The sequence below is a fragment of the Chinchilla lanigera genome, unplaced genomic scaffold (assembly GCF_000276665.1).
Source record: "Chinchilla lanigera isolate Chin_1 unplaced genomic scaffold, ChiLan1.0 scaffold00055, whole genome shotgun sequence".
Taxonomy (NCBI): domain Eukaryota; kingdom Metazoa; phylum Chordata; class Mammalia; order Rodentia; family Chinchillidae; genus Chinchilla; species Chinchilla lanigera.
In genome coordinates, this window is record NW_004955456.1 from 7,431,796 (window position 1) to 7,455,011 (window position 23,216).

At 52.2% G+C, this 23,216-nt stretch overlaps 1 protein-coding gene across 6 annotated transcripts in view; it reads right to left on the minus strand.

Annotated features, from left to right (window-relative positions):
* The window catches only part of Ogdh (oxoglutarate (alpha-ketoglutarate) dehydrogenase (lipoamide)), a 68,547-nt gene that overhangs the window by 15,453 nt on the left and 29,878 nt on the right, over positions 1-23,216 (minus strand). For 2 of the 6 annotated variants that reach the window (XM_005396655.1, XM_005396656.2), the window contains exons 4-10: positions 22,327-22,429; positions 16,614-16,658; positions 8,404-8,519; positions 5,109-5,263; positions 4,791-4,937; positions 4,309-4,399; positions 3,932-4,111 (exon numbers count right to left, since the gene is read on the minus strand). In XM_005396655.1, the coding sequence (XP_005396712.1) occupies positions 3,932-4,111; positions 4,309-4,399; positions 4,791-4,937; positions 5,109-5,263; positions 8,404-8,519; positions 16,614-16,658; positions 22,327-22,429 (837 nt within the window). Of the gene's footprint in view, positions 1-3,931; positions 4,112-4,308; positions 4,400-4,790; positions 4,938-5,108; positions 5,264-5,586; positions 6,183-8,403; positions 8,520-16,613; positions 16,659-22,326; positions 22,430-22,556; positions 22,648-23,216 lie in introns of those variants that run through there. The other 4 variants (XM_005396657.1, XM_005396658.2, XM_005396660.2 and 1 more) reach the window with 4 other exon arrangements.

Below are 23,216 nucleotides of genomic sequence, written 5' to 3' on the forward strand. Positions count from 1 at the left end.
CTCCCTAGACTCAACCTTCTTGGCATGGTTTTTTTTTTTTTTTGGTACCAGAAATTGAACTCAGGACCTTGCATTTGCCAGGCAGGCACTTAGCCGCTAAGCTATATCCCAGCCCCTTCTTGGCATGTTTTGTGAGGAGAAACCATATCTCTCTCTCCCCAATCTCCACCTCAGCCTCAGCAACATCAGCCACGAACCTTAGCCTGCTCCTTGGGTGAGGACAGACAGCACTGGCTGATTCCCTGGATGCCTACGCTTAGGAGCTGGGATCTCTGCAAGGAACAGCGTTCCCTTCCCATCTGCATCACTCATTTGCATTAATCTGTGCTCGGGTTCCTATGTGACTTGACAGCTGGCATGCAACAGCAGCACTGCTAGCGGCTTGAACGGGCTAATGTCCTTCTGGGCACCTCCCACTGTGCTGTCCCAGCCAGCCCAGCTCCTCTAGTGGGGACTTAAGACTGATTTCTGTGTGCTATGTCACCTGCCTGTGAGCACAGAGCTGGAAAAGGTGAGTGCAGCCAGGCGTGGTGGCGCACGCCTGTAATCTCAGCACTGGGGAGGCTGAGGCAGGAGGATTGTTGTGAGTTCGAGACCAGCCTGGGCTACAAAGTGAGCTCAAAGCCAGCCTGAACTACATAGCAAGACCCTGTCTCAAAAAGGCAAAAAAAAAAAAGAAAAGAAAAAAAGGTGAGTGCACACACAGCTTATTTCTGGATCTGCAAAATAAAACTGAGCTCAGACTGACCCTCCTAATTCCAACCCAACGTCTTTTCTCAGCTGTCTCCTCTTGCCTGTCAACCTCTCCTCGAACTGCCAGCACGTTCAAGCTGCAGGAGGGGCAGGGCAGGATGCAGTCTGAGCCTGACAGCTGTCTACAGGCAAATTCCTTCTTCCCTGGGGACCTCGGTCTTCTTTTGCAGGCTCTGAGCTGAGCTTTCGAGGCCCACCCACAAGGTGGAGGGTTGCCCGCTTTCCCTGAAGTCCTCTGATTTGAATGTGACTTGTCTCAAGAATGCCTCACAGGAATGTCTAGATGGGTGTCTGGCCAGTAAGATGACATGTGACGTGACCCCTCATCCCATGCTGTTTATGGGGCTTCGGATCTGCACCTCCCCAGTTTCCATGGTCAGCCAAGTCCCCCATCCTATGCCAAGTCCTCTTGCCAGCAAGGGAAGGCCTAGGACTCGCCTTTCAGGGACAAAATCAACGATTTTAAAAAACAAGATAGCAGGTGTCCTGCCTCTTGGTGGCCATGAAGGACGCTCACAAGATAGCCGGACAATGCACACAGTGTCCAGCTTGCCTGGGGGCCCCTGGAGGGGTGTGCAGCTCTGCCACAATGCCCAGATTGTTGTCTCGCCGGGAGCAAGAGTCGCTGGCGTTCAGTCACTGCCATTTCACTTGCTCCGGATCCGCAGCGCCTCCCTCCTGCACAGGCTTCTGTCTCTTCTGCAGCAGGGGCACCTGGGGCCAGGCTCTCTGATGTCACAGCACACTGTCACGGTTGGCTGCCACAGTCAGCCAACGCACAGGCGCGGCCTCTCCCAGGTCTGGAGGCCGGGCTCCCCCGTGCAGCCGCCCTGCTGCACTGCGCAAACACTTCTGTGCTCACATGTCCCTAGGGCCACTCACACGAGTCAAATCAGGTGACTTCCCCCAAGGTGCAGGAGGCTCTGGGAGGCAGTACTCAACTCTCCATGAACGCTAAGGTTAAGTAACATGCACACCAGCTTCCTGAGTGCTAGATTTAGCAGGAATCGAGTAATTCCCTGAGGGTGCCGGGAGCAGGAGGGAGAACAGGCAGGGTGAGCCCCCCATGACCACGCAGAGGATGCTGGAGGGCTTGGGGCAAGGTGAAGAGGCAGGACCACTCGCACCACACAGGGCTGGAGCCTCAGACTCCGCATGAGCGGGCCTTCCTGTCCCAGCAGCTTACAAAGGACTGGCTTGTGGGGACACGGGCAGCGGTTTTAAGTCTCCTCCGTCGCCTGTCGCCTCTCTTAGTGCATTACCTTTCAGAACGGTCCCAGTGCTGTAGGCAAGGACTGGAGTGGGCTTTTGTATAATGAATGCAGAAGTCACCCAAAGCTTTCCAAATCTAGTTCTACTACTCGGCCCCGACGCCAGAGCAAGCACACTAGCAAAGGTCAGGGCAATGTCAGGGGCCCTGGCACCCCAGTGCAGTCTCCCCTCCCTCTCTCCTAGCACAGTGCCTCCCACACACTCTAGTGCTATAAACAGACACGGGTGCTGCATGTCACCCAGCAGAGCTGAGGCCTCTGGCACTACCTGGAGTTCCCGTGCACCACCCAGGCCAGCCTGAGGCCGTGGAGTAAACCCTGCTCCTGTGACAGCAAGTGTCCTCAATGAGGAATCACTTTTAGCTCCCAAAGGCACGTCGGCTGCTCCATCCCCTCCTCCTATCCACCAAGCACACCAAGCAGATCCACAGCACTTTAAATCACAGAACCTAGTAAGCTAAGCACTGGTTCCACCCCGCCACAGACCCACCCCGCTTCCGGGGCCTCTGGGGGCGGGCTGGAAAAGGGCTTCCCCTTTCCACCCACCTCAAGTCTGGCGTCTCCAATTCAACGGGACAAACCTGCTGTGTTCTCAAGATGTGTGCCCGCCCTGCAGTCCCAGCCTGGGGAGTCTCCTCTGAAGTCCTGTCCGCTGTTCCCTTCCCAGCGCCTTCACGCTGTGCTTCTACGCTCCTTCTCCAGTCAGCACAGAAGCTTCCCGGCAGCGGGCTAGTGTCCCTGGCTCATAAACCCAGCGTGCACAATACTTCATGTCTTCAATTATTTGTTTTTCAGGTCATCATAGAGGTTTTTTTGAGACATGGTCTCTCTCACTATGTAGTTCAGGCTGCCCTTTTTTTTTGGTCTTTTTGAGACAGGGTCTCGCTATACAATTCAGGCTGACCTTGAGCTCGAATTCACAACGATCCTCCTGCCTCAGCCTCCCTAGTGCTCGGATTACAGGTGTGTGCCACCACGACCGGCCCAGGCTGCCCTTGAACTCATTATGGAGCTCAGACTTGCCTTGAACTCTTGGCAAACCTTCCACCTCAGCCTCAAGTGCTGGGATTACAGCCATGTGCCACCATGCCTGGCTTAGGTCATCATTAAGTAATAAAAACTGCAGACTCTGTTGCAAACAGAATCCTAATGGCTGGCTGGGGATATAGCTCAGTGGCACAAGCACCTGCCTGGCAAGCACAAGGTCCTGAGTTCAATTCCCGGTACCAAAAAAAACAAAAACAAAAACAAAAACAAAAAACCAAACCAGAATCCTAATGGAGCTTAAGTAAGGGCAAATGGTTACAACTGGCTGAGAGTTTCTACAGGCGCACAGGCTAGCCGTCATTTCTAAGAATACTACAGCGGGACTCCAGCCAAGCTTGGGCCCGTGTCCACCTCGAGGTGGGCTTCTGGCCCAATCTGGGGGCATCTCTTCCAACATCTCCACCCCTCCTTTCTCCTTGGGGCTCACCCACACCTTCTCCCTGCAGACTCCCCTCTGTTCAGTGAGGGCGTCTCTGGCCATCAAGGGTAACTGAGTGGCTCCTCCGCAGCCGTGCAAACATGAGCCAACTCCCACTCTAGCTCTAGTGCTTCCAGCTCGGGAGAAAGCACGTCTGGACGTGGGACTGCTTTACTCCTGCTACTCTTCCAGAGTTGGTTTAGAATACACATACCCTGTGTACATATTCTGAGAAAGTCTTGCTAAGTTACTCATTTAACTAGATTAGGCTCGAATTTGTGATCCTCCCTCCTCAAACTTCCAGAGAGCTGGGCTGACAGGCGGTACCATCAATTCCGCTGGTTTACAGTGCTTCGAAACCTCCCAAGTGTATGTCCGAGACATGCCCAGGGCTGCAAGCTGTGGGGCACGGTGGGGTCTCACAGGCCTCTCCGGGCCTCACCTTCTTTCCCTCAGTGTCCCCACAGTAGAACTGCTCGGCTTTGGTTTTGCCCATCACCACAGGGTCAGCGGCCTCCAGGTGGGATGGGTTTGCCACCAGGGACAGGGTGATGTTCCTGTCGGTCACGCGGTTGATCCTGCGGTGATACATGCCCAGGTGGTACTTCATGTCTCCGGAGCCCTGCAGTGCAAACAGTGAGTCTGAGGCTGGTGGGAAATGCTCACTGCCCCGCCCCCTGTGGGAGGGCCTTCCCAAGGTCGCCTGTCTAGGGTCCAAGGAGAGGTCCCCAGGGCGGGACGTGGGCTGCCAGGTAGAGGATACCAGCTATTCTAAGAGGCTCCCATGCTACACAGCGCCACACAGGGGCCTCATCTCACCTCGTCTGCTGCCTCCAGCTTTGAGTCGAACTGACAGAAGATCTGCTCCAGTTCCTTCCTGATGACATTCGCAAGCACGTTGAGCCGTCCCCTGGGACACAGGGCGAGGTGAGTGGATCCACAGGACATAGCTCCTTCATACCCTGCTCTCACCCAGCACGTGGCTCCCCCTGGGCCTGCAGCTCAGGAACAGCTGTGATCCAGCAACAAGGTGGGCACTGCCACCCTGGCCACGGCCGTGCAAGGCTGCGGGGTAGAAAGTGCGCACACACCACCACCCTGCCCTTTACCTCCCCAGCATCAGAGCAGCCTGGCCTCCGGGTCAGACCCAGCAAGGGAATCAGGGTTCAATCTTTATATCACTCAGCACCAAGCCAACACCAGTCGGAACCACGTGTGGCTCTAGCCATGAGGAAAGGGACTCTGGTCACTCTGAAAAGCAAGATGCCCTCCCGCAGCTGGCGCCTGCACACCACACGCACCTGTGGGGCATCCCCATGATCACGTAGTCGATCCCGTTCTCACTGGACTTGTCGATGATGGTCTTGAGGGCTGGGATCAGCACCTCACAGCCTTCTAGACCAAAGCGCTTCTCGGAGGACCACTTCCGCTGCAGGAAGTCCTCAAACCTGGGGAGGTTTCAAGCACCTTGAAGGGCAACGTCCCCGTCCTAACGTCAGACTTTCCTAAGTGCCAAGAGAGTGCTTTGGAGGCTGTCTATGCTCACCAGGCCTGCACCCCACTGACGGGCCACAGATCACCCGGAAGCCTGAGCTCTGTGGCCCCAGCCAGTCCCATACCTGGTGGATCGCACGAGCCTGGCCAGCAGGGTCCGCTTCTCCTCATTGGTGAACTGCATGATCCCAGGCGTCTCGAACTTCTGCCGGATCCACTGGCACTGCTCCAAGTCGTTAATGAACATGAACTCCACTCCGATGTGCTGGCAGTAGGCCATCTGTCCCCCCCACATAAGGGGACATGAGGGTCACTGATGGTCACGAACTGTACCCTGATGAGTTGGCAGCAGCCAGCGGCCCCCCCCCCCGCCCCCCCAGCAAAGAATGCTGACACAGGCCGGCGGAGAAGGCGCCATCTCCTTCTCCAACACACCTGGCGAGCCTCTGAGAAGGCAGAGGCAGGGTGGGCCAGGCTCATTACCCCTGGGGAGGAGGCACACACCATGCCCCCAGGAAAGGCAGGCCGCACTCATCACGACACCTGCACCGGCGCCAGAGGAGTCCTGCACGCTACCATTTAAAGACCGAGGCTTTCTCATACCTGACTCCTCTCAGCAACTGCAGGGCTACACAAGCACATGACGGCGAGTATGACAAGGAGCAGGTCTGGCACAGACCAGACGTGCCCCAACCATGCCCGCATGCCCAAGTGTGTGAGAGGCGGGAGTAGCCCCTCTGCGGGAGCAGGAGCCCCTGGAAGGCCAGGCCAGAGAGGGAAGGAAATGCATCTCAGCTGCCGAGTCCGGTGCTCCTGCAGAGGCCCCCAGCCTCTCCCGAGCCCCCGGGAGCAGACAGCAGCGAGCGGCTCCCTGCCCGCTCCAGCGAGGGGTGCCGGGAGGAGGGCCGTCCCCTCGTCACTGCTGCAGCCGCCCCGGCAGAGGTGCAGAACAGTGCTGAGAGCGCTGCTCAGGCTGCCCTTCCCTCCTGTTCAAGCCTGGCAGGTGGGACGACTCCCACTACTGAGGAATTAAAAGTTTGGAGGAAACTACTGGGCTAAAAAACCAGTTTCTCCCCAACCTCCTGGCATCGCTTAGCCAGTAACATGTGGGTGCAGTTTCTGATGCGTCTCGTTTCCTCCCCTGCCCCTGGAGAAAAGGGCAGCAAGTCTGGGAGCTGTTTCTTAGCTCCTCCTCTACTGAGAAAAATTTTAGGAAACCAAGAAGCAGCACTTCCTCTCCTTTTCTCCAGAGCTCAAGATGAGTACTATGTCATGGGACTGAGACTGCAGTCCTGCCTGACTACGTCACCACCTCCCCGACTACGTCACCACCTCCCCCACTCCGCCCCCAGCCCGTGGTGAGCCGTGTGCGTGTCTGTGCGCCAGGCTGTGGCCATCTGGGGCCCAGACACTGGGCAGGTGAGGGGAAGGCAGCCCGTGGAGGGGCTGCGGGCTCTCTCCGCTTTGCACCAGGGAGTGAGCGGGACTCAGGACACGGTAGGCTGAGGCTGCCGGCACCCCAGCCGGACTTTGCTCCTGGGAAGGGAGGGGCTGAAGGATGCCAGGAGAAGGGCACGCAAGGGCACCCAGCTGGGGCCCAGACTCCTGGGAAGGGAGGGCTCTTGGGGCGGCCACCAGGTCAACAGGAGAGACACCAGGGAGTGCGGCACCAGGGTGGCCAAGTCACCGGGAGACAGGGCTCCTTGGAGGAAGACTAGGCTACATGGGACGCCGCCCGGGGGGGGTCTACAAGGCACAACTTCAGATTAGCACCAGCCAGCAGAAATAGGATGTGAGCCACTTACAGTTTCATGATGCACTAAGTAAGCCTGAGTAATTTCACTTTTCCAAGTACAAACAGGAGGTAAATATTCCTGTCTTATTTGAACCACTATATCAAACAAATTAACTTTTCAATATTAAAAAAGTTACTCAGATATTGACACTGCAAGTGGTCCGCAGTTCCTGGAGGCCCGTGGCTCCCAGGATGAACAGGGCAGCACCAGAGAATGTGGCTGGCGTGGGGATAGTGCTGCAGGGAGGACGGGACGGACTGAGAGGAACCCTGGGCATCCTCTCCTGAGACTGGCACACAGGTGTGTTTTTTTTTTTTTTTTTTACCGGGAACTGAACTCACAACTTTGCACTTGCCAGGCAGGCGCTGTGCCGCTGAGCTAAATCCCCAGCCCCCAGGTGTGGTTTCTACCCTTTCCTCCGCCATAGCTTGCAAGGGAGGAAGGACAGGAATGAAGCCGCTCCAAGTGCAGGTGCTGGCAAGGTGAGGAGATGCGTGTCACAAAGTACAGAAGGTGCTGCATCCGCCACCCAAACCTCCCGGGCCACTCTCAGCCCACTATGTGACCTCTCGCAAGAGGGTCTGAACCCACATCACGTTCACCAAAGCGGGGCCAGCCACGGGGTGGTGGTGGGGGACTCTGCCCTGGGGAGCCAAGCTGACTGACGTCCACCCCGGCAGGAGCCTCGGGGATCCTCCTCCCTGGCGGGGTGCAACATGGGTTTGTTGGGCCACTGAATCCACCGATGGCTTCTGCATTAGTGGTTAGCGGTGCTAAGTCACAGCAACAATGAACACTGGGCCCAGGCTCTCCTCAAACCCACCCTGCCCTCTGGTACGCGTACTGCAGCCAGCCTCTCGGACGGGCGTGCCCATCTGCCCAGCAGAAGGCCAGGACCCAGCTGGCCTGACACAGGCCAGACTCGGCTGCTGTCTGTAACGTGTGGTAAGGAGCTCCCAGCAGGCCATGTACTTACGGAAGTCCAGAAACAAGAGACAAAGAAAACTAAGGGTGAGAGAAATGAAGGGAGATGGGAAGGGACAAGAGCCAAGGCCTGCTGCCTGGGACCTGCCCACGTGGGGAAACGGCTCCAGGCCTGGCCCCAGGGTGGAAGGGACTCTCCAGAGAGCTGCATGCATCTGAAATAAACTCTTCCTGGGATCTGACCACAGAGAATTGTTTTTCTTCTTTGGCTAATTAAAAAAACATGCCTACATTTACTTTTTTTCTTTTTGAGACAGGGTCTCGCTATGCAGTTCAGGCTGGCCTTGAGCTCACTTTGTAGCCCAGGCTGGCCTCCAACTCGCAACAATTCTCCCGCCTCAGCCTCCCGAGTGCTGGGATTACAGGCGTGCGCCACCACGTCTGGTGCTTTTTGACATGTTTTTATTTTTATTTTTTATTTTTTATTTTTTTCCCCTGGTACCAGGAATCAAACTCATGACCTCACGCTTGCCAGGCAGGTGCTGTGCCGCCGAGCTAAATCCCCAGCCCCTTGACATGTTTTTAAACAGGGTCTCACTGTGCGGTTCAGGCTGGCCTTGAGCTTGTGGAGATCCTTGTCTCTTTCACCCGGCCTTTGAACGCACTAGACTTTTCTAGATGCTGGGTCACACGTTCCTACCTCTAGGCGACGGATGATCTCTCGCAGAGGCAGCGCCGACTCCTGGCCCCCGATGAAGGTGGTAGTGGGCAGGTGGAAGACCTTGTCCAGGTCCGACTCGTCGAGGCCATAGAACCCTGCAGGCGGGCGGCGAAGGAGCACACAGCCAGCCAGGGACCGCAGTTTACGGGGAGGGAAAGGGATGCCCCAGGGGAGCAGAAAGAAAAAAAATGATATATAAAAAAAGCCCCTAACATATACAAAAATATCTTACAGCCTAAAACTTTAGCAATAATGGGAGCTCAGACCATTACTGAGTGTCACAGGTAAACCAGAATGAAGCTCCTATTATGCATGTATTAGTCCAGTGCACCAATTATTTATAATTTCAAGACAATTTATTTCAAGATCCCAAGGATAAAAACCAATTTTGGGGTTCGAAGAGGGGGCCGTGAGAAGGCACTTTGTAAGTCAATCATCAGCAAATGAAGAGTTAAGGAGGAAATTAGAGCAGGAAGTGAGGAGTCAAGAGAGAGAGCAGATCAATAGGAGTTAGATAACAATCATACGTGTACGTGCTGACCAGGCGCTGGGGACTAAGTAGGGAGAAGCAGCCACTGGCCACAGTGCAGGGCCCGCACAGGCGGCAGGGGAGCGGGGACGGCTGGCAGGGGGCGACGGCCTCCTCTCCTGCAAGGCTCTGAGTCCAGGGAGCCCAGCAGGCTCCACCGGACCCCAGGGCTCAGTCAGCAGAGGACGCCTCATCTCCTCCGTGGAAAGCACACTCTAAGCTGATAAAGAGCAGCCGCGAAGGAAAGACTCTTTCTAGAACTGTAGCCCTTGCCCGCTCCATCTCCAGGTCATTCGTAAAGGAGAAGACGGGTTCCTTGTCCAGTTTTGCATCCACTCAAACAATCTGCGACCTGGGCGAACAGCGTGAGTCACCAGCACAGCCTCACTCCCTCGGGATCCAGGGACGGACTGAGCCGAGGAACAACCAGCCTGCAGTCCCAGCGGCTGCCAGCCCCGGAGGGTCGCCCTCCCACACACCGGTACAGGACGAACACAGGATTCTGCAAGCCTCACCATGGGCTTGTTGAAAATGCTCATTTCTAGGTTTCAGCCCCAGACAGATCTGAGTGGGTTCGGGTGACCCAGGAATCTCAGGTGATTCTGATTCAAGCTACAACCTCTGTGTATCTAATGTATTAGTGCAGTTTTTAAATCTTAAAATCAAACTGTTTCTCAAGCCCTTTCTGCTTTAATAAAACTAAAGCAACCCGGCCTCTTCACCTGGAGGGTGGCAGTGGCAGCAGCGGCTGGCGGAGCCCACCTGTCTCTCCCTGGTTCTCTACCAACCACATGGCTCGGCAGTCATGGCCCGTGGCATTTGTGGAGGAAAAGCGAAGTCATTTTTGAGAAATTTTTCCTGGCTGATTTAAAAACTCGGGCCAGAAGCTGATCCCGGGACCAGAGCATCCAACGATGCACCTCTTCTTGAGGAAACTATTTGGACTATGAAATCAACCAGTCAGCTATAGCCCTCCAGATCAGGGCAGTGTGTGCTGCATCCTCCCAGCATGCAGAACTGGTGAGGCAGGGGGCTCCCAGGGACACCCTCTACTTCAACACCCTTAGCCTCAGAAATTAAACATACAGATGCCCGCACTGGGAAGGTGGAGGACACACGTTCTCTTCACGGTCCCTCAACAAGTGCAAACGGCAACCCTAGATGATATATGAAAGCCAATGCATGTTGGGCACAGTGGCGCACACACCTGGGATCCCAGCACTGAGGAAGTTTGAGGTCGGAGGATCACAGGTCAAGTCCAGCCTAGGCAACTTAGCAAGGCTATCTCAAAATAAAAAATGGGCTGGGGATGTAGCTCAGTGTGAAAACCCCGGGTTCAGTCCCTAGTACTACTAAAAAGAGAAAAAGAAAAGAGAATAAACTGATGGATGCCCCTGAAAGGTGAAAAGAAGGCAGAACAGCCAGGGTGATCCCGGGGTTCCCTTTGCTCCAATAGCCCTGGACCTGGAGCAGAAAAAGCAGCAGAAAACAAACCTCTCACAAAAGCCGTTCTCTACTCAGCACCAGGAGGAGCACGGCCTAGTAGGACAGGAAACTTGCAGGTAAGGGCTGTGGTGCAGCGGCCAGAAACCACAGTCAACACTGCAATGCCGCCCAGCCCCACGCCCCACCCCAAGGTTTCAAGAAGTCCCAGCAAGGAGCCCAAGACGCCCCCTCTTTGGGAGACACCAGAGCTCCCGGAACAGGGCAGTACCCTCCTCCTCCACCAGGGCAGGTCCAGAAAGGGAGGGCTGCTCTAACACAGTTTCCACCAGATCGTGAGGCCTCGCCGTCATATCCCAAAACAAGGGCTCCATGCCTCTTTCAGTTTCAATTAGAAACAAAAAATCACGCATAATGAGAACCGAGAAGCTCTCAGATGGAATGAGATCAGAAAATCAACAGACAGCAACATCACAGTGACACAGATGTCAGAATTACCTACACTTTTTTTTTTTTTGTACTGGGAATCAAACTCAGGACCTTGTACTTGCCAGGCAGGCACTTGTGCCACTGAGCTATATCCTCAGCCCTTAACCTAAACTTTTTTTTTTTTGTCTTTTTGAGACAGGGTCTCAATATGCAGCTCAGGCTGGCCTTGAGCTCATTTTGTAGCCCAGGCCGGTCTCAAACTTGCAACGATCCTCCTGCCTCAGCCTCCTGAGTGCTGGGATTACAGGGGTGCGCCACCACGCCCAGCCCTTACCTACACTTTTAATGGTGCCATCACAAAATAATTTCAGTGAATGATTACAGGTATGACAGTGACAAAAAAATCAAATCACAAAATAGTCTCGGTAAAACTGAAGCTGTAAAGAAGGACCAAATAGAAATTTAAAAAGCCAAAAACCTCAACAGATAAGCTCAATGGCAGGCGCAAGAGATAGATAATTGGAGAATTTCAAGATGGAACAACAGAAACTAACCAATCCAAAGAGAAGACAGTAAAGAAATGAACAGAACCTCGGGAACATGTGACACTGTAGTAAAAGACTTCAATACGGTAAAAGACTGAAAGCCACAGATTGAAGACACTGGAAAAGCCCAAAGAAATCCATGTCAAAGTAAATCACAGTAAAACTTCACAATATAAAACCAAAGAAGGGCTGGATTTAGCTCAGTGGCACAGCACCTGCCTGACAAGCACGAGGTCGTGAGTTTGGTTCCCAGTACTGGAAAAAAACCAAAACCAAAAAAAAAAAGAAAAAAAGAAAAAATTTGAAAGTAGCTATTATAAAGTGACATCTTACCTAGAGGGAAAAAAAAGTTTGCCTGGTGAGGTGGTGTACACCTGTAATCCCAGAACTCAGGAGGCTGAGGCAGGAGGATCGCCATGAGTCTGAAGCAGCCTGGGCTACACAGTGAGTTCCAGACCAGCCTGAACTACATAGCAAGACCCTGTCTCAAAAAAAAAAAAAAAAAAAAAAAAAAAATCAAGAAAAACAAAAACAAGAAGCACTCTGTCACTCAGAATCTTATATCCAAAAATATCCTCTAAAAATATAGGGTAAAAAGATTTCCTGATAAAGGAAAACAAAGAATTTGTCACTAGTGGACCTTTACTAAAACACGGTCTGGCCAGGTGTGATGGCACATGACTACAGTTCCAGAACTTGGGAGGCTGAGGCAGGAGGATCACCACTGAGTTCGAGGCCAGCCTGGGCTGCACAGGGAGTTCAAGGCCAGCATGAGCGACACAGCGAGACCCTGTCTCCACAAAAAGAAAAAAAAGGAATGGTCAAAGAAAGCCAGATGTAGTGGTGCATACACATGTGATCGCAGCATTCTGGGAGGCTAGGCAGGAGGATCACAAGTTTGAGCCCAGTGTGGGCACTGGAGGACTTAGCAAGACCCTGTCTCAAAATAAAAAGGGGGGCTGGGGATGTAGCCCAGTGTGAAGGTGCTAAGTTCATTTTCCACCGCCACAAAAAGCCCAAAGGAAATTCATTGAACAGAAAGAAAATAAAAGAATCATAAAAAGGACAAGAGAAAACAAAAAGAAAAAACAATGTAGGTCAAACAAGGAATAAAAGCCGGGTGTGGTGGTGCACGCCTATAATCCCAACACTCGAGAGGCTGAGGCAGCAGGATTGTGGTGAGTTTGAGACCAGCCTGCGCTACAAAGTGAGCTCAAGGCCAGTCAGAACTTCAAATTGAGACCCTGTCCAAAAAGACAAACAAAACAAAACAAAACACCCACAAGGAATAAAATGGCAGACTCAAACCCTAACATATTAAAATTGTCTTAATTATAAATGACCTAAATACACCAAACAGAAGACAGAATTGGCATAGCAGATTTTCCCTAATTATATATTCATTATAAGAAACTCATTTTATATATGATATAGTCAGGTTGAAGACAGTAAAGATAGAAAAATATATAAACAACAAAACAAAGCAAGGTGTATTAATATCAGTAGAGTGGACTTCGGAGTAAAAAAATTACTAGAGACAGGGGGAACATTACATTATGATAAAAGGATCAATCTACCAAGAGATATAGCAATCCTAAATGTGAATGCAGCAAGTAAGAGCTAGAAAATATGTGAAACAAACTGATAAGCCTGAAAGGAGAAACAGAAAAATGCACTTTTTTTTTTTGGTCTTTTTGAGACAGGGTCTCATTATGCAGTTCAGGCTGGCCTTAGCTCACTTTGTAGCCCAGGCTAGTCTCGAACTCACAAGGGTCCTCCTGCCTTGGCCTCCCAAGTACTGGGATTACAGGCATGAGCCACCACGCCTGGCCAAAACACACATTTAAACCAGGCATGATGGAGCACGCCTGTAATCCCAGAACGCTGAGGCAGGACAATCTGCAAGTTCAAGCCTAGCCTGGACAACGTAAAAGATTCAGCAAGACCCTGTCTCAAACTAAAGTGCTGGGGATGCAGCTCAGTGCAAAGACCCTGAGTCCAACCCCTAGTACTGCCAAAAACAAAAAGCAAAATTAGACAAAAAAACCCCACATTTACAATTGGAAACTCTAGTATCTCTCTCTCAGCAAATGACTGAAAAACTAGAGAAAAGTGAAGGACATCAAGGAACCCAACAACCACCAATCAACAAGATCTGACAGCAGTATCTCTCCACATGGCCATGGAACACATACCAAGACAGTCAATGCAACAGCCCATTTACAACGGGGGAAAACCCTCCAGAAATTTAGCAGAGCTGAAATTATATGGGACAGAGTCTCCAGCCCAATGAAGTCAAACTAGAAATCAGTAACAAAAACAAGAAAACCTCAAAGTACTTGGAAACCAAATGATGCACTTTAAATAATCCAAAGATCAAACATGAAATCAAAAGATACAAAAAAAATTGTCAAATTGAATGAAAACACGGTGTATTAAAGTTGATGAGACAGTTAAATAAAGGAATACTGAGAGGGAAATTTGACTATTTTTGTGTTTTGAGACAGGGTTTCGCTACGTAGTTGAGGCTCGCTTAGAACTCACTATGTAGCGCAGGCTGGCCTTAAACTTTTGGCAATGCTTCTGCCTCAGCCTCTGAATGCTGGGATTAGAGGTATGCTCCATCACAGCTGGCTGAGGGAAATTTACAGTAGTAAGTACACACAGGAAAAGTCTTTAATCAGTCATGAAAGTTCCTACCCTAAAGACCTAGAAGAAGAGAGAAATCCAAAAAAACAAAACCTAACTAGAACAAATACAAAGCAGAATTCAAAGGAACTGAAAGAGCAAAACCACAGAGAAAAACCAAGGAAATAAGGGCCTGATTCACTGAAAAGATGAGTAACAGTGACCAACCCCTTGTGAGACTTCCAAAGGAAAAAGATACAATTTACTAACACAGGAATGATACGCTATGTCTCCAGAGAGAAGAAAGCTATTAAATAGCTTAGCAACTTAGGGAGAACGTGTCTCAACATTTTAATAAAAGAAATGAGAGGTGTACATATTTCTATGAGATTGTGATTTAAAGATGTATTTAAGGGACCGAAAAGTTAAAAAAAGACAACAAGGATGATACAAATTCTACATGTGTTTGTTAACAGCTGAAATGAAGTACCACTACTCACCCAACAGGAGTTTGAAAAGCCCTATGACTAGTAGGGAAATCTAACTCATAAATAACAAGATCCCGAAAAAGAAATCTTCAGATGATTTTGTTGGAAAATTTTATCAAATCTTTAAAGAATAAACAATGCCTCCCCTTTTTCTGTGTGTCTTTTTGAGACAGGGACTCACTATGCAGTTCAGGCTGGCCTTGAGCTCACTTTGTAGCCAGGCTGGACTTGAACTTGCAACAATCCTCCTGCCACAGCCTCCTGAGTGCTGGGATTATAGGTGTGCGCCACCACGCCTAGCTCCACCCTTTCTTTTTTGAGTAGGAGAATTTATTAGGGACAAGGAATGGGGAAAAGACATAGCTGCTGAGAGACACAGGGTCCCGAATGGGTGCCCTATACTCTCCTAGAAAAAGAGAACAGAAGGAACACTTCTCAATTTTCCCTAAATAGAAATCTAAGTTTAACACAATTCCTATCAAAATATTAGGAAGGCTTTATGTATACAGACACACTCTAAAATTTACATGGAAAGACAGAAGGCCCTAGAACAGTCAAAACCATTTTGAAAACAAAATAAAAGTTCAGTAGCTACAATAAGATAGTATAGTACTAGCGGAAGGACAGATGAAAGAGTAAAGAAAAATGGAAACCCCCACAATAGACCCACACAGAAATCTGATTTTGAAAGGTCAAAAGTGACTCAATGAAGGAAGTCGAGACTTTTCACCTACAGGCAAACATTAATACAAGAATCTCGACCTGAACCTTATACCTTATATGGAAATGAACTCAAGTGGATCTCAGACTTAATCCGTAACACAGAAGTAGAAAGCTTCCAGAACACATCTGAGAAAATCCTCGGGATTACACTTGACACCACAAACGTGACAGGTAAGAGGAAAACTGATAACCCATCTGTCATCAAGATTAAAAACTCGCTGTCAACACCCTTCCTGGCTGTAGGCTGCCAGTTCCCCAGGTCACACACCGTGACGTACTCACACAGCACATTCACGTCTGTAATGCCGACATCACAGAACGGAGAACACACAGCGGTCGCCAGGGGCCAAGCATGGCGCGTGGCTGGCAGGAAGGCTTCTGGGTTCTGACTGCAGCCCTGGTGCCAGGTGTGAGAGGCACAGTGGTTCACCAATTGGCACTACTGGCAAACTTGCTCAATGGTGTAAGGTGGCTCTGCTAGTGCTTACAGCTGCATGTGACTCTACAATTATCTGTACACGAAAAGTTTAACTAAAACACCGCGTCTTGCCAGGTACTATGGTGCACTCCTGGAATCCCAGCTACTCTAGAGGCTGAGGCAGGAAGATTACACCATCAAGTCCAGCCTGGGCAGCTTAGTGAGATCCTGTCTCAAAGCGAAGGGCTGAGGATAGAGCTCAGTGGTAGAGAACAGCCTAGCCTGAGTGAAGCCCTGGGTTCCATCCCAGGAGCACAGATACAAGCAGAGCCTCACAGATCCTGTGAGTAACGCCAGGACAGAGAATGTCTGAAGAGAAGCCTGAAGTGAAGCCTGGCGGCCGGCGCTGGGGTTAGGACAGATGACAGCAGGCAATGGCCCCAGCCCCTTGACTCTGGATTCCTCAAGGGTATTGCCGCCTGGACAGAGGATGGCGAAGCTCCCAGACACCTGTTCCTAATGTTTCAGTTGTCTTGCTGACAGGGAACACTGTGGAAATCGTAGCCAGAATGCTCAGGCAGCATAACCCAGAAGAATCCAGAGTCTAGTCAAAGTCACAGCACAGTCTGGAGGGCAGGACAAGCCAGCATGCAGTGCTGATGTGGCTTCTGGCCCCGGCCGGCTGCAGCGGGAGCTGGAGGTGAACGATGCCGCGGGGAGGCTCAGCTTAGCTCAGCGATGGCTGGGAGTGTGGAAGGGGGCCGTGCCCTCCCACGACACGAGCTGAAATGGAGGGGCCCCGGGGACACAGCGCCATGTGTGGGTTAATAACTATGTGAAGGGGAAAATGGATTAGCAAACAAGTAACTTGAAAGCACTGACGGAAGCTGTGTCAACTTTCCCCAAATCACATGCTAGGAAAAGCTGCACATCCTATTCAAATGAAGTCCTCGACTCCAGAAAGGAAAAGGCTCGTATGTTCATACCTCCTACTGTTAGCATTCGAAGTCGTTCCTTGAAAACTGCAAGATCTGAGAGGCAGGGTGGGGTGCGTGGGTGAGCGCGGAAGGAAAAAGACAGGTTTAGAGTTAGTTCAAAACGCAGGCCCGGAACCCTGGGCATCACCACAGTAACAGGCAGCACGGACACGGCACACGGACACACAGAGGACACAGGATGGCGAGGGGCGGGGGTGGTCAGGGACAGCCGTGTCGGGGACATGGACGCGCCCATAGAACAGCTGGAGTGAGGTGACTCGGGAGGGCGGCTCCTCCCCAACAGAGGCCAGCAGGCGTCGATTGATCTCCTCACAGGCTCCACAGACTGAGTGACAACAGCGCTCTCCTGGGTAGTCACAATGCCCAATCTAAGCAACCGTGAGATGGAAAACTGAGGAAAAGAAAGTGAAAACCTTAACTCTCGGAAGCATTCAGCCAGCCGTCTGGATGGCAATGAGCGGAAGGAGGGCCCTTCGGCTTCCTTCAAAGACAGCAAAACCAGAACACGAGCTTGGAGGCGGAGGCATCCCGAGTGACGCACTGCTACCCTATGAGACGCTCTGCTGTCTCCAGGGAAGACCAAAACATTCGTGAGGGGTCAGAGAACTCGCTCCTGACCTGTTCTCAGATACCTGTTCTGAAGCTCAGGGCTGGGAAGGTAGGTGGTATGGAGGCACACAGAGGGACTGGGCAGGGGCAGCCAGAGCCTTGGGCACTTGTCACTATGGACGGCTCCTGCCCTAGGCATGAGAAAAGCCAGCTACTGTTCACTTTGATGGCTTGAGTCCTGATTCAAGGATGAGGATCGCTGGGCACAGCTTCGCCCTTCCCCTGGGGACAAGGGCGTCCACCCAAGATGGCGCCCGTGGCTCATTAAGGCACAGAGCATCTAAGTCCTGCACAAGCTGTCGATGCTTTGCTGAAGGCAAGGATGAAGACATTTCCCTCCTCCAGTCTTTAGGGTCAAGGCAGGGGAGCATGTTCAGCAGCCACCAGAGCTCCAGTTCCAAGGCGTGAGTCCACCCTGGAGCCCCTGGAGGGCCGGCACAGGGCAACCTCAGAGGAATCGAAATGCTCGTTCCTGCTAACTGCTGAAGGCTGCTGGGAAGATGTCCCATTCTAGGTACTGGGGGTAGGGTTACCTATTTCTGCCTGTACTTACTTTATGTTTAAAATAAAAAGCAAATAAAAGACACAAACCAAAGAGGAGCATGAAAAGTGGAAGGTACTTTGGTTGCCAATTACAGAAAGCCCAGATTCCCCAGCACCTGAGCTCTCAGTGTTTCTAGCAATTACTGGAGGAGCGCAGCAGTGCTGGGCACACGCTGCTGCAGGGGACACTGGGAGCTGGTGCGATGGGCGTGCGATGGGCTTACAGGTTCCCAGGCCTCTTAAGCGTCAGGTGTCTCCTCCGGGTGTGGCCTGGCCGGGCTCAGCTGGTACTGCCCCAGGTGCTGCACACAGCAGGTCATGTCGGCTAATGAGCCGCTACCACTCAGAAAACCAGGGAGCCCAGAAGGTCAGAGGATGGCGGGAAATGCTGTGCTACCTGCTGGGCTTTCATGATGCAGACCCAACAGTTCTCTCACTGAAGGAGCTGAAATCCTGCCATGCTTCCAGAGACATTTCCGACTTTCTCCTTAATTCAAGCTCATTATCTGAAACTGTTATTAGGTGTCTGTAAACAGCAGTACGCAGACGGGAGGTTTTGCTTCCCTCACACTTGTTATCTTGGGACTCTCCTTTAACAAAGCTTAAGCCTCACACTGGGAAAAAGTCACTGAGGAAAACCTGTCACTTCTGTCTCTGAAAAGTTACATTACAGAATTCACGTACAAACGCAGAGGATGCCCTTTTTAAGAGGGGATCTAATACTACAGGGTAGAGAAAACTGAGGCACAAATGAATGCGAGCAGAGGGCCAACACCAACCCCACAACCAAGCTGGGAAGGGAAGAGCCCAGGACAGAGCCACTACGGTGACCCTGCAGGACATACCCAGTCCATCAGTCAATTGCAGCAAGCAGCGCGACAAGATGGCAAGGAATTTCTGGACTCGGAGTCCGGACCTTTCCACGCATGAGAGCACCCAGCCCATCATTTTGCAATATACAGTAGTCCTTAACTTGGCACCCCAACCTGTGTGAGCCCTATATTCCCCGCCCAGTCTCACATGCTGCAGGGCCCCATGACTCAGGATACCTCCTCCACACTCATGTGTGGCGCCAGGAGATGGAGACCCTCCACACCCCCGAGGGTTCCCTGATCGCGTATGGCCCCCTCACCGCACCCCATTCTCCCTGGACAGCATGACAGACCCCGCTGCGGCTCCCCCAGCCCCACCTCCAGTCTTTGCTTCTCAGCCGCAGGCTCCTGCACCTCGGGCTCCTGGCCTCTGCGGGTCTCATTACATCTCACTACCAGCGAGTCCCCCGGTGCCCGTCTCAACAATGCTCTAAGCACACCAGCTCACACTCACAGGGAGTAAGCCTCAGGCACCACTCGAAGGAGCTTAAATCTCAAACAGCCTTCTGCGACGACACCAACATAGATGAGATGACGACGAGAGAAGACTCAACTGCCCAAGCTCACACAACCCGGAGTGGCAGAGCAGGGACTCTGGTCCATGGGGAGCCTGGTCTCACTGAGCCAAGCAGTGGTGCTGGGATGCAGACTACAGCAAGTGCCTAGTGCTCAGGGCAGACCTCTGTATGCGATGGACTGGCTAAGACTGACTAGCCTCTGCATTCAAACGTGTCTACAGCTCACACTAGCTCTGTCTGCTGTACCTAAAGAATCTGTGATTTTTATGTCACACTATTTCAAATTCACGGGATTAGAACACACTTTTCCCTCACCAATGCAGACAGCTCCCTGGCTCACTTGGGCTCCAGAGGGCTGTGGGGCCACTTCTGGGCCTTCCAGTCTCATAGTTCATAAAGTACCCTGGAATTCTGGCCTCCAATGTCATTGCTGATCTGCAACCACAAACTTCACAACACCCCAGTCACCACCGCAGAGGGGACCACCAGGCAAGACACAGGATGGCCTGCAAGAAGGATGAAGCAGGACAGCTGCCTCGGCCCCGAGTGAGATGGGTACTCAGAGGCTGGGCCTGTCCAAAGCCCTCTGGGATCTCACCCTTTGAGACTATGCTGGGCTGGGGTCACCCAGCGATGTCCCTTCCAGGTCGCCATCATCTACTGTCAGAAGTAGATGGAACAGCTTTAGGGCTCTCCAGGTGCAGAGCTGACAACCAGTGTTCACCCTAAGACACTGAGAAGCTGGCCCTAAGACGTAGGTGGGACAAGGAGCTGGGACGATGTGGGTCTGGGCAGAGAGGACAGCCAGCTGTCACCTGCTCTTCTCTAGCTCAAATGCTCTGCCGTGAAATGTGGCACCTACCCGTCACCCTAGCTACCTGAGAGAGTTGCAAGGTCAAGCCCACCCTGGGCAACTTGGCCAGACCCTGTTTCAAAGAATAAAAAGTTGTGGGGGACAGTGGCTGTAGCTCAGTGACAGAGCACCTGCAGGCCCTGGGTTCCATCCCCAGCACCGCAGAAACTACCGTTTTGCTGGGCAGGGAGAATGGGCATCCCACCGATGCTGTGCGGTACACTCCTCTCGGAAGCAGTAGCTTCCTCTGGGCTGAGCACCTGAGGGGACCCTGCCGGCAGGAGGCAGGGAGCCTGGGGGCAGCAGCTGCGATGGGCAGGGGCAGGGAGTGAGGGTTTTTTCTGCACTGTACACTGAGCGTGGGAAAGGGCTCTAAGACTTGCAGGACTCACTTTTACCGCACTTGTGAACACCAAAGTCTCACCACTGAGTAACACAGCAGGGCTCAGTCTGCACTCTGAACTGGCCTTGTTCAGTAAGACTCGAAAGGTCTCTGGCTCATCCTAGGACAGCACAATAGACATATCTGGTTTTGTCCCCAGTTCCTGCCTCCTAATTCCCTCCCCAGGGCAGGCCACAGGATAACTAGAATTCCTCTTTCCCAAGGCAGGCCGTAGAAAAGCTACTTTCCCTGTCTTTCCATTTTGGAGGTGGCCACAGACATTCTCTGCCCTATCCATCTGACAGATGACGTGATTTCCATTTCAGACAGGGTCCTGTCCCCACCCACGAGGGAGGAATGCCAAAGGAGCGCAACAGACAGGCCTTGCTGGGCCCTGCACCCTGCCCATGAGCACCAGACCAGACCATGCGGACAGGCATTTCTGCACAGGCGCCTATGCGACACCCTCAGGTGGGCTTCTGAGCAGAGAATGTGCGGTGGCTCAAGGGAGGGAGAAGTGATCCATGGCCAAGACACAGTGCACTCCAAGTGCGCAAGGACGAAAACTCTGGCTTCTCAGAAGCCTTCCAAGACCTTGCCCTGTGTACCTCCTCACGTGGCTACTTGCTTGTATCGGGTAAACATCCTTCATAATAAACTGAGAAAATCCCCCAAGTTCTTCGAGCTGCTCTAGCAAATTAAGTGAACCTCAGGTGGGGGTTGTGGGGCGGTCTGAGGCTGTCTGGTCAGTGGCTAGTGCTGTGCACGTGGCTGCTTCCTTGTAGGACGGCGGCGGGGGAGGGGTCTCCACACCCTTGGAGGACACAGAAGTCTTCTGGGCTGACTGTTGCTGGGTGAGAGCAGAGGAAAATATCTGCTTTTCCTATCCACTCCCTAGACCTGCTTGCAGGCTGGTACAATGCAGAAGACACCCTGTATCACTGAGGAGTCTCTGACATCCAGGCTAACGAGCAATGACAAACTGCTAACATTCATTCCAGAATCAACACTGTTTGATGTCTAACTTTACCCAATTAATGCGGACCCTGAGTTGCAACCCAGCAAACACCTGTAGGGACCACTTCTCTGTGTTCTTCCCCCAAAGTGCCTTCGAGGAAGCTAATCTTCCCCTCCCCAAGAGCAACATTAGCAAGGATGTGATCATCGATTTCATCAGCATGCACAGTGCCTGTGTGAAGCCCTGGCGTTTCACAATTAGTCACGCTGTCATTTCTTTAGTACGGGTTAGCAGCACGGTGATGTAAGCAGATTAACTCTGGAAGCGACTGCAGGAGAGTGCCAGCCTGATCCCCACTGGCCTCGAGAGGAGGTTGGGGTGTGGCGGGCCTGTCTTCTGGCCACTGACCAAGACCCCTGCGCTCCACACATGCACCTCCTGAAGGCCCTGGCCTCCTGACGCCGCAGGAATGCTGTCCAAAGTTTCCTTGGTGTGATCACCACCATTTGTGAATCGGGAGACCCAAACTGCACACCTTGCTCTGAGACTTGCCCCGTAGGAACAGGAGCAGCCTCTAGCCATGGGCAGGCCCTGCTGTGCTTCAGAACGGGACAGTCACGACAGCAGCAGCTCCCTGCACAGGATATGGAAAGCTGGAGCCAGAAGAGCTTTCTCCGGAGCAGCTTCCGATTCCCTTCCCCTGGGCGGGCCGCCTTCTCTCTGTGCTACACACCTTCCCGTGGAAATTTTACTTTCCAGATTGAGACTTGGACAATCTGGCTGAAAAACCGGGGTAAAAACAACAGAGCCCGAACACACTAAAGCTGCATTCCTAATAAATTTCAAGTGATCAGAACGAAGGAAACTTAAGAGCCTTTCCTTCCTGCATGGACGTCCTGGCTACCGCAGGCTGTGGCACAGCGAGAGGAGCTCAAGCAACGCAGCTGACTGCTCTCAGACCCTCACCAAGTTTGTCTGTGGATGAGATAATGTCAGCGGGCACGGAGGAGTCCAGATCAGCATCCAAAATCCCCAGGGGGTCCAGCTGTGCTACATGGTGCCCTCGTATCTATGAGTGGGCCAACGATGAGAGGGAAGGACACACACAAAAGGACAGGAGAAAAAAAGAGGGAAGGGTAAAAAAAAAAAAAAAAGCAAAATTACATTAAAATTAGCATTTACAGATTCATTCTCACCCACGTTTGAAGAAACAGTTACCGGAGCATCATCAAAATTTACACAACTAATGCCGAGAGGATCAAGTTTTGCAATGTGGTGACCCCTGACCTGGAATAACAACACAAGTGAGTCATTAAGCGGATCTGCTGAGCTGGGGGAGGGTAAGAGTTACACTCATGCAAAGCTTTCCCAGAGAGGAACCCAGCACCGGTGAACCCAGAGCTCAAGAGCAGGTTTCACAAGTCAGCCCTGGGCGGTGTATCTTTCAAGCACTACGGGGCGTAAACACACTTTTATAAACATCTCAGCTTCTGATGAAGCTGGAGAGCTGGTGAGGGTCTGCCTTAGACTCCACCTTGTGTCCTGGGCACACTGGAAGTGACAGGTGCTGGGGAACTGTTACCTAGGAGCGGGCATTCTTTAGCCTAGAAGACGCTATGCCCCCAGGACAAGGCAGGCTTGGGCGTGGCTGAGCCTTTTGCACACCCACTGGGAGGGCTCTGGCCCTTGGGCTGCGCAGGAGGCCAGCACAGCAGCAGAGCATTTGCCAAGGCTGTGAGGTGGGAGGCCCTAGGTTTGATCCCCAGCACCACAAAAAACAGGAAAAACAAGCCCCTCCCCCGGAAAAAGGGAAGAAACAAAATCCCCTTTTTTTTTGCGACAGGGTCTTGCCATGT